This window comes from Crocodylus siamensis, chromosome 1 (assembly GCF_052110815.1).
Source record: "Crocodylus siamensis isolate JL-2025a chromosome 1, ASM5211081v1, whole genome shotgun sequence".
Classification (NCBI taxonomy): Eukaryota; Metazoa; Chordata; order Crocodylia; family Crocodylidae; genus Crocodylus; species Crocodylus siamensis.
The window spans coordinates 115,265,082-115,279,276 of NC_143395.1; the positions used below are offsets into that span (position 1 = coordinate 115,265,082).

General features: G+C 42.0%; 1 protein-coding gene across 1 annotated transcript in view; it reads left to right on the forward strand.

Moving 5' to 3' along the window:
• ADGB (androglobin) overlaps positions 1-13,779 on the forward strand; it is a 279,220-nt gene extending 265,441 nt beyond the window's left edge. Inside the window, exons 32-36 of the mRNA XM_090041017.1 lie at positions 2,182-2,337; positions 4,418-4,526; positions 8,418-8,526; positions 11,461-11,644; positions 13,412-13,779. Of these exons, the coding sequence (XP_089897143.1) occupies positions 2,182-2,337; positions 4,418-4,526; positions 8,418-8,526; positions 11,461-11,644; positions 13,412-13,603 (750 nt within the window). The 3' untranslated portion in view covers positions 13,604-13,779. The remainder of the gene's footprint in view (positions 1-2,181; positions 2,338-4,417; positions 4,527-8,417; positions 8,527-11,460; positions 11,645-13,411) is intronic.
• The last annotated feature ends 416 nt before the right edge of the window (positions 13,780-14,195 follow it).

Genomic DNA, 14,195 nt, shown 5'->3' on the forward strand with positions numbered 1-14,195 from the left:
CTGCTGCTGGAGTGGCAAGGAGGAGTAACCCTGAAAGGGCGGCAGCACCAGTCATGGTGTCCCAGGAGCACAGGCCTCTTCCTGGCAGGGGTGCTGCACTGCAGGCAGGAGCTGGCCAATCAGAGCTGCTGCAGACAGCATAGGGCAAGTAGTGCACTGGGGGGAGAGGGGCTATGACCAACCCTCCAAGCCTAAGTGCCGCCACACACCCTGCTCAGTCTGCGGCAGTTCTGCCCACTCCATTTCCACCCACAGTGCAGCCCTTCTCACCAGGAAGAGGTGTGCGCTCCTGGGACACCATGACCCGGGGATGCTGCCCCATCAGGGTTGCTCCCCACTAACCACTCCAGCAGCAGGGGTGGAGGCATGACCAGATGTCATCCTGGCATTGCTCCATTAAGGTGAAAGGTACAGGAAGTTAATTCTTCCCTCTGTCCCCTCTCCCCATCCCAGGGTTTGCCTGGCTGTGGGTGGTGGTGAAGGTGGGTGGTGGTGAAGGTGGTGGCCAGGACTGGCAAACCCCAGCTGTGGTCCCCAGGGGGAGAGGGGACAAAGGGAAGAATTAACCCCCTCCCTTCTTGGCTACGGGTGAGTGGCAGAGGCGGTGACTGAGGCTGGCAAACCTGGTCCCCAGGGTGAGAGGGGATAGAGGGAGGAATTAACCCTCTCCCTACACCCTTCACCTTAATGGGGTCATGCCCCAGGTGGCAGTGGGGCGGGCGGTGGGGAGCCAAAGGTGCAGCATGGTCCCCTATATCAGCTGCTGCTGTACCAGTATGGCCAGGGTGGGCACCCCTGATGGTAACAGTGACAGCAGCGGGGAAGTTGCAGGGATGGCACCTGGTACACAGTGCTATGCTGCACTCCCACCACCAGGTTGGAGAACAGTGAACAGGGCACGACAGACTCAGTGCCTGGTGGCTGCAACTAACAGGGCTCAGGTCTGAAGGGGTGAGCCTGTGCCATGAGCACTGCTGTGGGGGCCAGGGCTAGGTAGAAATGGCTACCAGGCAGGAGCTGCTCCCCTAGCTGCATGCTCAGCTGGCTCTGCCCTGCACTGTGGGTGGGACAAAGGGGAGGAGGGAACTAAACCCTATTCCATTCCCATTTGCTGGAGTTGGCTGGTCATGCCACCCTGCCCCCTCCCTGTGGCTGCTTTGGGCAAGGGGGTGGGAAATGCCTGACAGGAGCTGCTACACCCTGGCCAGGCAGACACTGGCTAGGGTCCTGAGGAGAGAAAGGGGGGGAATAAACTCCCCCTCCCCCCTTCACCTCAGGGGGCCATGGCAGGCCAGCTTCCGGCCACGCCCCTACCACTGCTTGGGCTGGAAAGCAGAGGGGTGTGGCCAGCCCTGCACTCTGGAGCAGAGAGCACAGCCCAGTCCAGGGCTGCAGAGCATGCTGGGATGCTGGAAGACTCTGATTTAACTTAAACCAGGAAGGGGTCTGGGACAGAAGTTGCATAAACTAGTTTGACCCAAATAAGTTAAGTCCAGTACTATATACAACAAGGTTTATCTTAAATCAGTTTTGGCCATTTTGAAACTAATGTTCCATTACAAGTTTAAACCAGTTTCTGATCACTTAAATTGGTTTATTGGTGTAACTTCTGTCCCTAGTCCATGGGGCTTTTTATGCAGAAACATATCTCCAATATTCTGGTACCAAACAGTCAGTGAGACCTGCACATAAACCCATAATACATCCATGGCTTCCTCCCAGTTCAAATCCCTGTGAATGCAGCAGAGCCTATTCCAAAACTACACATTGGCCAAAGTGGTGTGATTTGGTCTGTAATAAGAAAATTTATGCTATCCATTTCCAAAGTGATTGCCTACTTTATCTCACTGTTATGATAAGTCTGAGCAAGACCAATTTATGTTTAAAATATGCTTCTAATGGATTAAGAAAACTTTTTATGCTAATTTAATTCCAGCCATCTGCTTTGCAACTGCTGCGTGCTAATTGTGAAAATATCTGTGCACATCAGGCTGGCACTTCCAGCCCTTAGCATAAGAGGCTTCTTTTGCCAATTGCTGTTTACGTGTAAAGCATATCAAAGTAAAGCTGAACTCTGGGGTGCATGAAAAATAAACAAAGAGCAAAAAAAATGAGTAGTTTTAAAAAAAGATAATGCATTAGACTAATTGATGAGTTTCTTTTATTCTATTCCATCTTTAGCAAGCTGATCCGAACAAACCTTACTGGACCTTACGTTTAGTGAGTGAGCAGGGTGAGACTGAAACACTAGAAGTGAAGAAAGATACTGAAAGAGCAGATGAAATCAAAGCAATGAAACAAGCATGGGAGTCTGCAGAGCCGGGCAGAGCTGTCAAGGTACTTGGAGCTTATCCTTTTACAGTTACATCATTATAAAAATTCCATTGGCTGGTGTCATGGCAGGGCAATGCCATAGAGAAGATATGACTTGATGCCTACATATTGGCTAAATACAAATTTATGTACTGATGGGTATGGACTTGGGGACTTTCACTTGTGGTGTGAGGAGTGGGGAGGGGGCAAGAAACTGTAAAAGGATGCTTCCTGTCAATTACTTTAGCCTGGAATCAGATCTACATATGCAGACCCCTGTAACCATTAAGACCCGGTTGCAGGAATACACCGCTAGTTTCATAAAGTTATTCAGGTTATGTCTGGAAAGACCAGTGGGTTATTTAAAATTCTCTCATTATTATTACTTTAATTATTTTGCTAAATCTAAAAATATATATAATTTTAGAGATTTTTTTTACTTTTGCCCCAAAGTAAAGCAGACTAATAAGACCACTAGATCTAATTTCTATGCAAGCCGTTGTTATCCATTATTGAGTGGCATTTCTAGTCCTGCTATTTCTTAAAGTCAATGAAAAGTTGTTTATCTTGTTTAAGTGGTAGCCATTCAGAGGTTCAGGAAAACAAAGGGAGCTTCTTATGCTATAATAACTGGCAAGTGCTAGGCTGATGTAGACAGGTATCTTCACAACTAGTTGCTAGAAGAGTGGATCTTTATGGCAAAAGAAAGATCAAACAGAGGAAAGGCTTAGAACCCAGGAAGGAAATAAACTGCTGAGGTTAGGCCAAGGGGAAGAGGTAAGGGCTGAAGAGAAGAGACCCAAGGAGGTGAAGAGGAATGGACACCCCCATTCTGGTAGAGAGTCCTGGTTACGCAGAACTGACAGTTTCTCCGAGAGGCAAATGGTAATCCCCACCACCCCTCCATCCCTCCCCACCCTGGGTTATTCCAAGAGAGAGTTGGAATGGGAAAAGGAAGTCACAGTGGATGGGCTATGGGTGAGCCAGATGAAGCAGGAGATACCTAAAGTATCATTGATTTACTTAAGTGATGAGAATCAAGGGGTCTTAGCATAAGGAAAAAGGAGCTAAAAGAGAAGTAGACCACTGTGGCTCCATCAGCAAGAACATCCAAGGAGAAGACCCTGCAGATCCAGTGATGAGTCATGCCAGCCAGTAAGTGGCACTTTGACAAGCTCCTAATACAACCATAATTGCTTAACTGAAGGGGGAAATATATTTAAGTTGAAATACCTAATGTTTTGTCACAGCTGCCTTATGTCAGTTTAAGCAATGATCCAACTTGCATTATCTTGTGATACAACAGGCAGCAGGGCATTCTGTAAAAGGATGCTAGTTTCTGCAAACTTACTGAAGGTGACCCAGGATCAGATTTGTGTAAAAATCACAATGTTTTGTTTCCTGCCTCAGGCAGAGTTATAAACTATGGGCTACTGATAAGTTGTTTACTAAGGAAATAGATGGCATCAGTATCTCTGTGTGGCATGTCCTGTATATATCTGTAATGCAGTGAGTATAGTGATAAGGAATTGCCCACTTGAGGTTCAAAGCATCATTAAGATGGGGTTGCCTATTCTTCATTTTACTGAATCACTTATGGCACAGACTTGCTTAGGAATTCCTAGCCATACATTCAAGATGGTCTTGACACAGCTTAAAAAGACATATACCACAAATAGCAATGTCAGTTCATTTCCCATTAATACGATATGTTAAAACTAAGCAATAGATGTTTTTAAAATGCATGTGGAGAAATTGCATGTCTGATATTGACAGACTATTATTACTTCAAGAAAAAAAATATTTACAGCACGCTCCAAAGACCCCTTGAATGTATTTGTGGCAGAAGTCACTCTTCCATAGTTATATTTTTCCAGTGTCTCACCATTCATTTGTCAGAGATTTTTTTCTAATAGATCAATGCAATTAAAGCTGCCAGGAAGCATACAGCTTAGCATATGTCAGTTTTTCATAAGGACTTACTGTATCTAAAAACCCCTTTTCAAGCCCCTGTCAAAGTTCCTTTGAGTATTTAAAGTAGGCCGGAGGGCTATAATTGAAGTTATCTAAACTAAATCCTGAGGTTTTTTTGTTTTTCCTCTAGGCTTTTCAGGAGCGCATTCAGTTTATTAATAAGTATGCACGGAAAAGCTCAGCAGAGCCTGCAGCTGAAGCTGAAATTAATAGCATTGTTCCTGGTCCAGGAGAAGAAGGTACAGGTTTAACTTTTCTGACAAACAAGATCTCTTTCCCTGCAAGAGTATCCATTATATATATATTTAGAGAAGATATTCCATAGAAATGAAAAGTCTATAAATCACTTAAGAATAGGTGTCCCACATGCCCCCAAGAAAGACAAACACCTTGTTTTGGGGAACACAGAATGCAGAAAAATGTTTTTCCAGAATCCCTTTCCTACTTACCAGAAGCTGAAACTGTAGCTGCTGCTGAAGAATGTTCTCTACAGGTGGATCTGTGATTTTGAAAAGAGCTAAAAACAGTCTGTAAGGCTGTGAAATAGGAGGAGAGAAACCAGGAGTAACTAAAATGCAGCAAAATTGCTTGAACTTGATTATTGAAACATCAGGAACATTTAAAAAGGAGAGACTATCATTAACATCTGTGGAGTGAAGAACATGGAGCCATTAAGCCAATTGATTCCCACAGCTCCCTGAATAAAAATGCCACTGCTTTTGTGAGCAAGAATCAAATTAGGGTGCTTCTGTTCTAGGCAGAAAATCAGCTTCTCCACTTCAAAAACACACCCCAGTTTTGGGGGGCTAATTTTTTGGGAAAAGGTGTCTGTGGAGTATTCAGGTAAACACAGTATAGCCCATGTATGCCTTAGGCTTTAATGAAGGTACATGATCTAAGGAGATTAAATACTGCAGCAGTGACTATTATGAACTGCCTTTCTTATTAAATGCTTATCAGTTGGAGAACATGGCTCTGATCAATGTAGGCTGGGATATTAAGCCTCTGTGGATAACCTCACTGATTTTTAAATATTTGAATCATTCTGATGTTATGCTCTCAAACATAACTTGCTTCTGGCAATCTGAAACTTGCTTTTGATTGAGGAAAGTTTGTGAGAACCCTGCACTGGAATTGTAATCTTAACATTGATTTAAATGACTAATAAACACTTCAGAAGTTCATTTTATGTGTTTGGTGCAGAAGTGCTTTCTTTCTTGATTCAAAGTTCATGTTAGAGGTCATAGCTGTAGAAATGAAAAATTAATACAGAAGCTGAAATATTCACGAAGGTTCTAGGACATTCATATCACTCGATGTTCATTTTCCCTTTTTAATCTACTGCTTATGAAAAGTGCCAGATTGACAGTTCTGGAAGATGAAGTTCTCAGGCCAAGGAACAGGACAGCATGTACGGCAGTGGCACAAGCATCCATAAATATCATCCAAATTTATTTAACCGGGAATATTTCTAGGGGTAGTTCAGTTTGCATTTCCTACCAGTGCTTATCCTCAATGGAAATTACAAAGTGGGTGAAATTGTGATGAAAGGCTTTTTTATTATCTCACTTTTCAGCTGCATTATTCTTAGCAATTAACAATACTGAGACCACAACACCATAGACTACCACTGAGTGTAATAACTTTTGGTAACTGTAATGTGGCTGGAACTTGAATTTGACTAACACGTGAGAATTGTCCCATTCCTGGAACCATTAGCACAAGTGCATTTGCAAACACCTAAGTAATTCTTATTCTGTGTTTCAGAACTGAAAGCAGAAAATGTACTTCAATATCCCTTGTTCTATATGCATCCACTGCACTAACTACTTCTTGCATTGTAAATTAAGATGAAACATTTGGGAGTTCTTATTTCCTTTTAGTTTAGGTTGTAGGACATATACCTTCCAATCTTGAATTATGCAGTGGCAGCTTTTTATGCCACATAGCTATGCTCTCCCTGCCCTTGCTCTCTGAGTATGCTCAGTAGGCTGCACTCTGGTTCTGTAGGAACCCTGGGAGAATAAAATCATTAAGGCATGCATGTAACAGTGTAAATACCAATATTTCAGTCACAGAATAAACACTAGGGGTGAACAAAACAGGCCATATTGGATTTGGATTCAGATTTGGCCCAAATCAGGGACAGTGATTCAATTTGTTCGTTCAGATCACTGTCCCCGATTTGATTTGGCCTAATCTGAACTTGAAGATGCAATGCTGATTCAGAGAATCAGTGATTCAGCCATAGACACAGCTTTAAATGTTTTTTCTACATATCTCAAGGTACCAGGTGTGGCTCATGAACGCTGCAGTGATGGGGTGGATGGAGCATCCCAGAGGAGGGCAGGGGGCACCCTGTGTGTTCGGTGATGAACCTTGAAGTGGACTGGAAGTACTTCCAGTCCAATTCCGGGTCCACTGCCGAGCACACTGGGGGGCTGCCCCACGCACCCTCCCCCCACCCCTGGCTTGGCAGTCAGCCTCAGGGAGACCCTGGGTGCCCTGACCCAGGAGGCTCCAGTTGTCAAGCAGGAGAGGGGAGTGCCCAGCGTGCTCCCTGGCAGACTCACAAGTGGACCAGAAGTCCTTCGGTCCACTTCTGGGTCTGTTGTTGAGCACGCTAGGGAGCCCCCTATACTCATGTGGGATGCTCCATCTGCCCCAGCATCTCAGCATTGACAAGCTACCTGGTACCTTGAGATATGTAGAGAAAACATTTAAAGCTGTGTCTGTGTCTGAATCATTGAATCTTTCCAAATCAATTCAGAGGGTCCAATTCTATTCGGAGAGATTAAAGGGTCTCCCGATTCAATTTTGATTTGGAGATTCAGCTGCCAAACCTCTGCTGAATCGAATCAGGGACTGAAGCTTCACACAGCCCTAATAAACTGACTAACAAGGGGAGGGGAGAAAGAAGAGGGAACTTCCACCTTTCAGTACAATAGCTCAGGAATTTCCCCAGGGAGTAGCAGACCTCACCCACAAGAGAACTGAAACTGCATCTCCTAGTTCCCAGAATCATCAGAGCACTCTTTAACTCACAGTTTAATCTCTGTGCTCAAAGGGACAGGACAAGAAATTACCATCTTAAATTGTAATAACAGAAATTCAGATTAGTATTAAGAAGAACTTTCTGATCATAAAGCTGGGTAAGCACTGGAACAGATTGCCCAGAAACATGGAAGTCTCTCTCTCTCTGGAAGTGTTAGACAAACACTTGAATTGGATGGTTTAGGCAAGGATGATTCTGACTTGAACAAGGGGTTGAACTGAATGACTTCTTGCGATCTCTTCCAGACCTATTTTTCTATGATTGTAAATATCTTCTCATTCCTTGCTGTAATAAATCAGATAATGATATTGTTTCTATAAAACTATGCTTATATCTTATGTCTTGAAACTGTCATTAAATTTACCACAAAATACCATTATTTACCAATTTAGAGAGGGGTCAAATTGAGATCTTAATAGCCCTTGTGTTGGGGGGTGCTCAGACTTAGGAATGAGCTGCAGGACTGTGCAAGAAGGATCAACTGTAAAACTGAAATCTGACTGGTCTTGACTCCTCTTCTTCACTATATTCCACATTTATTTTATCCTTAGATTTTTGCTTTGGAGCCTTCACTAATTACAGTATTATGACATTCTTTCAACCTTACCAATATAGTAAAGATTTGAAAAATTGTTTCTGTCATAACCTCTCAGTATTAGTGGACACTTTTCCCTTTGAGGCTGGTATTTTCCTAACTTAATCTCTTCCCAGAGGTGTCTTTTTTTAGCCATAGCAAAAATTATTCATCCACAATTTAATTGAGTGATGTTTGAAGAGCGCACTGACTCACTGTAAAAAGCAATGTTAGCAATTTTAGGGATAAATAATAAATTGTTAAAATGTCTATACTCATTATCCTTCCTGAATAAGGTAGGTTTTCCTACATTTATGCCTCAAATGGATACATGTACGATACTTTCCAATTTCTGTGAGTCTATAATGATACTATTAGAAATAGTAGTTAAATCTCAATTGTTCTTCTGCTCAAACTTTAATAAGAGAAGGAAACAATATTATAAGGACAGGAAAGAATACTCTCCTGCCAAAAAAATAACCAGATAAGTTTCTATTTTAGATGCAGTTTCTCCTGTGCCTGAAAAAAAATCATCACCAGCAGCTGCTGATCCAGTCTCACAAGTTCAGCAAAAAGAATGGGAACCTATAGACCTTACCCCCTATTTCAGGTAAATTGCAGTAAGTGTAACCTACAAAAGCAACGTTAATGCAATATTATGGTTAAAATTATAATATGAAACTTCAGAGATGTCTTATATTGTTTCCACAACTGTAACTCATTCTCAAGTGTGAACGGTAAATACTACAGTATTTTGTATCAATACGTATGACATTAGTCACTATTCTTTAACTTACCTTGCCCAAACCATAACTCTGTAGCATAGTGTACCTTCCACAGTAGTTGTAGAAGCTGTGACACATTCAGGGTACATACAGACATTCAGGGAAGCTATGGGGAAGTTGCACCATAAGAGACTCTTTGGCAACCGTTGATCCTTCCAGATCATGGTGTATGCATGACAGGTCACCCAGACCTTCGATGCATATGCCATCACAGGCAGGAGTTTGGAGAAGTGGAAGCTTCCTAGACAGGGAGGTTAGATTGAGTTAAAAATGGCCACTTAATCTAAAGTGAATCAGGATGGGACGGCTAGCAGGGAAGCTTGAGGGGATTGGGAAGGCTAGTGGAGTCCACAGATGAGGGTTGCTGGGAACTGGGAGGGCTTGGTGGAATCAGGAGGAGAAGCAGAGTCTACAAGGGGCTTGAAGTGGGGGGGGGGTAGCTAGTGAGGTCCATGGGGGGTGGGTTGGTGGGGTCCAGCAGGGTGTGGTGAGATCAGGGGGTACTAGTGGGATCTGCAGTGTGCCTTGTGGGGTGGGGGGATTCTCTATCTCCCTCCTTCAGGGCCAGGGGCTATTTTTAGCACCTGGTCCCCCACCCCTAGATGGATAGCTCCTGCCCACAAACCTACCCCCCCATTTCTGCCTGCCCCTCCCCCCACCCAAATTACTTCAATCAGCTTCCAGCACCAGGAAAAACTTGTGGGGTGGGGGTTTGGCAGGCTTGCAGGGGCTGGCTGGACTGCAGATAAAGGTTGTCCATCTGAAGGAGGGGGCTGGGGAACTAAAAATAGCCCAGTGCCAGGGCAGCAGGTAGGAAAAGCACAGCCCTAGGGCTGGGGCCAGCAGCTGGGCTCTCAGCCCCAGGGCTATTTTGGGAATTATACAGAAGTTTAATTAGTTTGGTCTTGCTGGGCTTGATCTAAGTTAAACTGCATCTGCAGTAGAGTTAACTTAGTTCAGATTGGTCATTTTTAGAGTGATCTAAATTTTCTGAACTTCTGTACAGTTCACACTTAGATCCCTAGTTAGGTCAGTCTAAGTGTGAGGTCCACACCTGAGTGAACTAAGTTATATCGGGTGGCTATTTTTAGTGCAGTCTAGCCTCCTCCTGACCTCTCCAAATGTCTGTACCTAGCCTCAGATGTCATTTTCATGCTGTAAAGCCAAAGTAACTCTACTGAAGTCAGTAGTTATTAAGCCTGTAGAAAGTGGCTAATATTCACTTCAGATTCGGCCGATTTGGGGAACAGTGATTCGATTCAGTGATTCGAATCACTGTCCTGAATTGATTCAGCTGGTGCCAAATCTCTGAATCACCCAGGCCCATCCCATGCCTCCTCTCTCAGCCCATCAATGGCTGCCCCACCTTGCCCCAGCTCCCAGCACTTTGAAAAAAAAAGCCCTGACTCACCAGGTGCTGCCCTGTGGGGGGCGATCCCTGCTGCCTTCCACTGCCCCATGCTGTGTGGTGGGCTGTGTCATGAGCCCCCTGAGCCCCACCCCCCCGGCTGTCCCAGCCCCCCCATAGCTGCCCTGCCCACCCCAGCTCCAGCTCTAGGTCTCTGGTGCAGCCAGTTGGCACTGCCCGAATCATCAAAGCTCTCCAAATCTTTTCCAAAGATTCAGAGTGCTTCAAATCAATTCGGACATTTTTATTGGTCCCCTGATTTGATTTGGATTTGGAGATTTGGCCAGCGAGTCTGGCCGAATCTCCTCCAAATTGAATCAGCACCCAAAGCTTCGCACAGCCCTAGTAGTTATCCCATGCTTAGTATATGTGATGGCAAAATTTAGCCTTTTTCTCTGTTACAAAATCTGCTCCTTTCTACATGTTGTTGCAATTACTGTTCTCAGTTCAACAAACAACAGAAGAATTTCATTAGCGCACAGTGTGAGAAGCAAGAATTTTGGGGGGTGATAGTATATTTCAATATAGTTCATAATATTAAGAATAAACATGGTTAGTTAATTTGCAGTAGGTCTGTGCAATACAACATTCAGGCAGTATAGTTAGCAAACATGTATGTTTAATGATAAATTTAATAACCAGATCTATCATCGTAATAAACAAATGCTTTATGGAGTGGCTTAATGTGCTGTCTAGTTATTTGTTTAGCTGATATACTGCACATAGGCCTCAGTACAAGAAAGCAGCGAAGCAAGTGTATAAGTTCATTCCTATTCAGGACAGTATCCAAGAACATAATTGACTTCCAAAGGTTTTAAACACATGCTGGATGCTTTCTTGAATATGATCTTTAATTGAAGAGGAAACTGTCATAATTAAATTAATTAAATGAAGACAGCAGAAAATGTCACACACTCTTCTCAAATGCTTTCTTTTTGTTGGGTTATGTGCTGTCTTCAGTTCTGTATAGTGTGTTCATTGCTCAATATATTTTTTCAAACTTATCAAGACAAATTAACTCTCCCTTGAGGACTACGAAGTTTGAACTTAAAAAAAAAACTAGACGTTTTCCTACTTTTGTGACGCTCACCCAAATAAAATTTAGGAATAAACACAATTAACAAAAAATGTAAAACAGGGACTCAAACCTGAAAAATACTGGTTTAAAATGTTTTGCCCTCCCCAAATCACGGTAATTTCTAAAAAGGGCATAGAACAAAAGTTACCTCCTTAATTATGCTTAGGATAATAGTGTGGATGTACAAGTTAAATATATTGGATGTAGGTGTTTTATCACCTAAGAGCTATACTGCTTCTGAAGTGAGACAAATATTCTTTGTATTTCCTACAGAGAAACAATGCCTGAGCCTGTGCTAAGAAACGAGTTTATCATTCAGCAGCAGGAAATGCATAAAGCAGAAGAAATCAATCATTTTAGGGAACTTCGAGAACAGGTTTTGCAACAGAGAGAAGAAGATCAAAAGGCTCGCAGTTTATTGAAACAAAGTATGCTTGAAATGTATGAACATTTACAAGTAAGTTCCCATTTTCAGTAATATTTACTGTGATTTCCAATCTAGATACCCTCCCCCCATTCTTTTGAGTTGTATAGTCAGGACTTCATTAGAAAGGCAGTTAATGAGCTTGGACTTTCACTAGTCTATGGTTTAACTTAAAGATTCTGGAAAAATATTGTTGCACCATATTGTATGAATGACACTTGGTGTATCTTTTGAGCTATCACTTTCAAATGGCATTACTTGGAAATAAATGAAGTGAAATAAATCACTTTGGAAATTAATCAAAGTAAAAGAAAGGTGAGTGCTTAGACAAATATTAAATAAATCATCTCCCAATTTTTGAAGAACTATACAGTATTTTAAGTAAGTATATGTATTGATAATAAAAAAAACCTAGATAATTTGTGACAAAGGACAATCACTGCTCATATTTTCAGAAAAGAGGCTGAAGAACACAATATTAGTGTTCTGCAGATTTTCTGCAATCTGCACAAGGCCAAACCAACACACTACTGGGATTATTTTACTTGGATGGAACCCGGCTATAAATAATACACTCAGCGGATGGGACAGCATAAGTGATAAACGTCAAAGTTAAGATGAATGTAATTGATTTAAGAAATGAAACTGGTAAAAATACAAAATCAGCTTAATCTTTAGGAGACAGTAAGAACAGGACTTTTGATAGCCAACTCCAGTGAAAATGTCTGAGCAATTGATTTGTTGCAGTCATTTTAAATTTCTCCTTCAGACACTGACTGACTGGCAGTGGTCTCTCTGTTAAGAGTGAAGGGGAACTTGTAGGTCTGGTTCCATGATACATGTCAAGATTTTCAAAATATCAGTAAGGATTTTGTGTGTCTAAATGTTTAGGTTTCCAATTCAACCCTAAGTGGCCTGGTCTTTAAAGGTCTGCACTTTCTAAAAACCAGGCCCCTTTCTGATGTCTTGTTTAGAATTCAAATGCATTTAGTTACTTCTCAGTATCTTGGCCTCTCTAGTCACGCTCATGTAACATTTTATTTCATGGGTCTTGGAGATTCTACAAAGGTGATCAAGTATAATGACTCAGTGTACAGATGCAGTATCTGAACATGGAGAGGCTGAGGGGAAAGCTTTCTCATCACAATTCCTTACAACTGAGGCTGTTCAGTCATGTTTGAGAACTCCACTTGTACTGCAAAGTACTTTTGAAATTTTTATCCTAACTATCTTAAATCATAGAGCATATCAGTGACAGAAATAGGATTGGACCAGGAGCCCAACTAGTCCAGTGCTTGATCCTACGCCCAGCATTAAGAGCAGAATTCTGTTTCTACCAAGATGTGTACTATTCACAGAGTTTTTAGATTTCTCAGGCCCCTAGCACACGTTCATTTAAAGGCTCCATAGAATCTGATCCTCAGCCCCAAAAATTGTTGTGCCTCCTGCCCTGCCACACCTACATTGCAGGAGGCACAAATTTTGGGATTGGAAATCAAATTCAAATCACACCCTTTCAACTTGCTGGAACATAAGAAGTAATCAAGATCTGGGGCTCCCCCTGCACCAGCAAGTTGACTCTACTGGGGTCTCCACCAGTCCTCGAGCTGGGACCAACAATCAGTTTTGTCCCTAAGAAAGGACTGTGAGAAATGAATGAGTGATGAGCAGACAAAAAGAGAGATCTTCTACTCATGCCTATAAAACCATAAGACATTTGGAAAATAACAGAAGTATGGGTATACTTAGAAGGGTATGTGAATTCATTGTACATATGAACATTCATTTGTTTTTGGATAGGAATCCTTAGATGAAGCACGAGGCAGGGTTCTCAGTGCTCGGGAAGCATACAGAAGTAAGTTACTAGAAGCTGAGCTCAAAAAACAAGAAGCCCTGGCTACTGAAGAAACAGCCCCTCGAACAGAGCAAGAGAAGAAAAGCCCAGATGCACAGAAAAAAAAGCAAGGAAGAAGTGCAGGGAAAAAAAAGTAACTTTGCCTGAGGTGTTGACCATATTGGCTTCTTCATTGTTGAGGAAGGATAATCCATTTTTAATGATGAAAAAAGTATTCAGCGTTTTTATAAGGCAAAGTGTATTACCCATATAATAAGCTGTCTCTCTCATTCAAGTGTTATTACAAATCCTTCTCATATTTTTTTATCTTTTTAACATGAGATATTTTATGGTTTGGGTATTATAAATACTATCAATATAGTCTGTGTTTTACTGCAATAAATTTTTGCACTAAAATATTCTTGTTGTATCTGGACTTTTATCCCATTACTGTCATTCCGTTTTTCAGCTCAAAAAAGTACTAAGAATGAACTGAGAGAGGAAAATAGTGCCTCTGAAAGAGCTAAATCAAAAGAAAATGCTTACTGTTTTTAGTAGGACAAACAGATTCAAGAGACATTGCTTAACTATATCAATTTCTAATTAAAAATATTTCCAAATCTCCAGCTGCAAGAGTGAACCAGATCCTTCTCAGGGTTTATTCTATTGACTTTGCGTATCTTAAAACAGTTAATTTGTTCTGTTAGATTTTAAGTCTGAACATTGCATACCATGAGCTCCTGAAGTTGA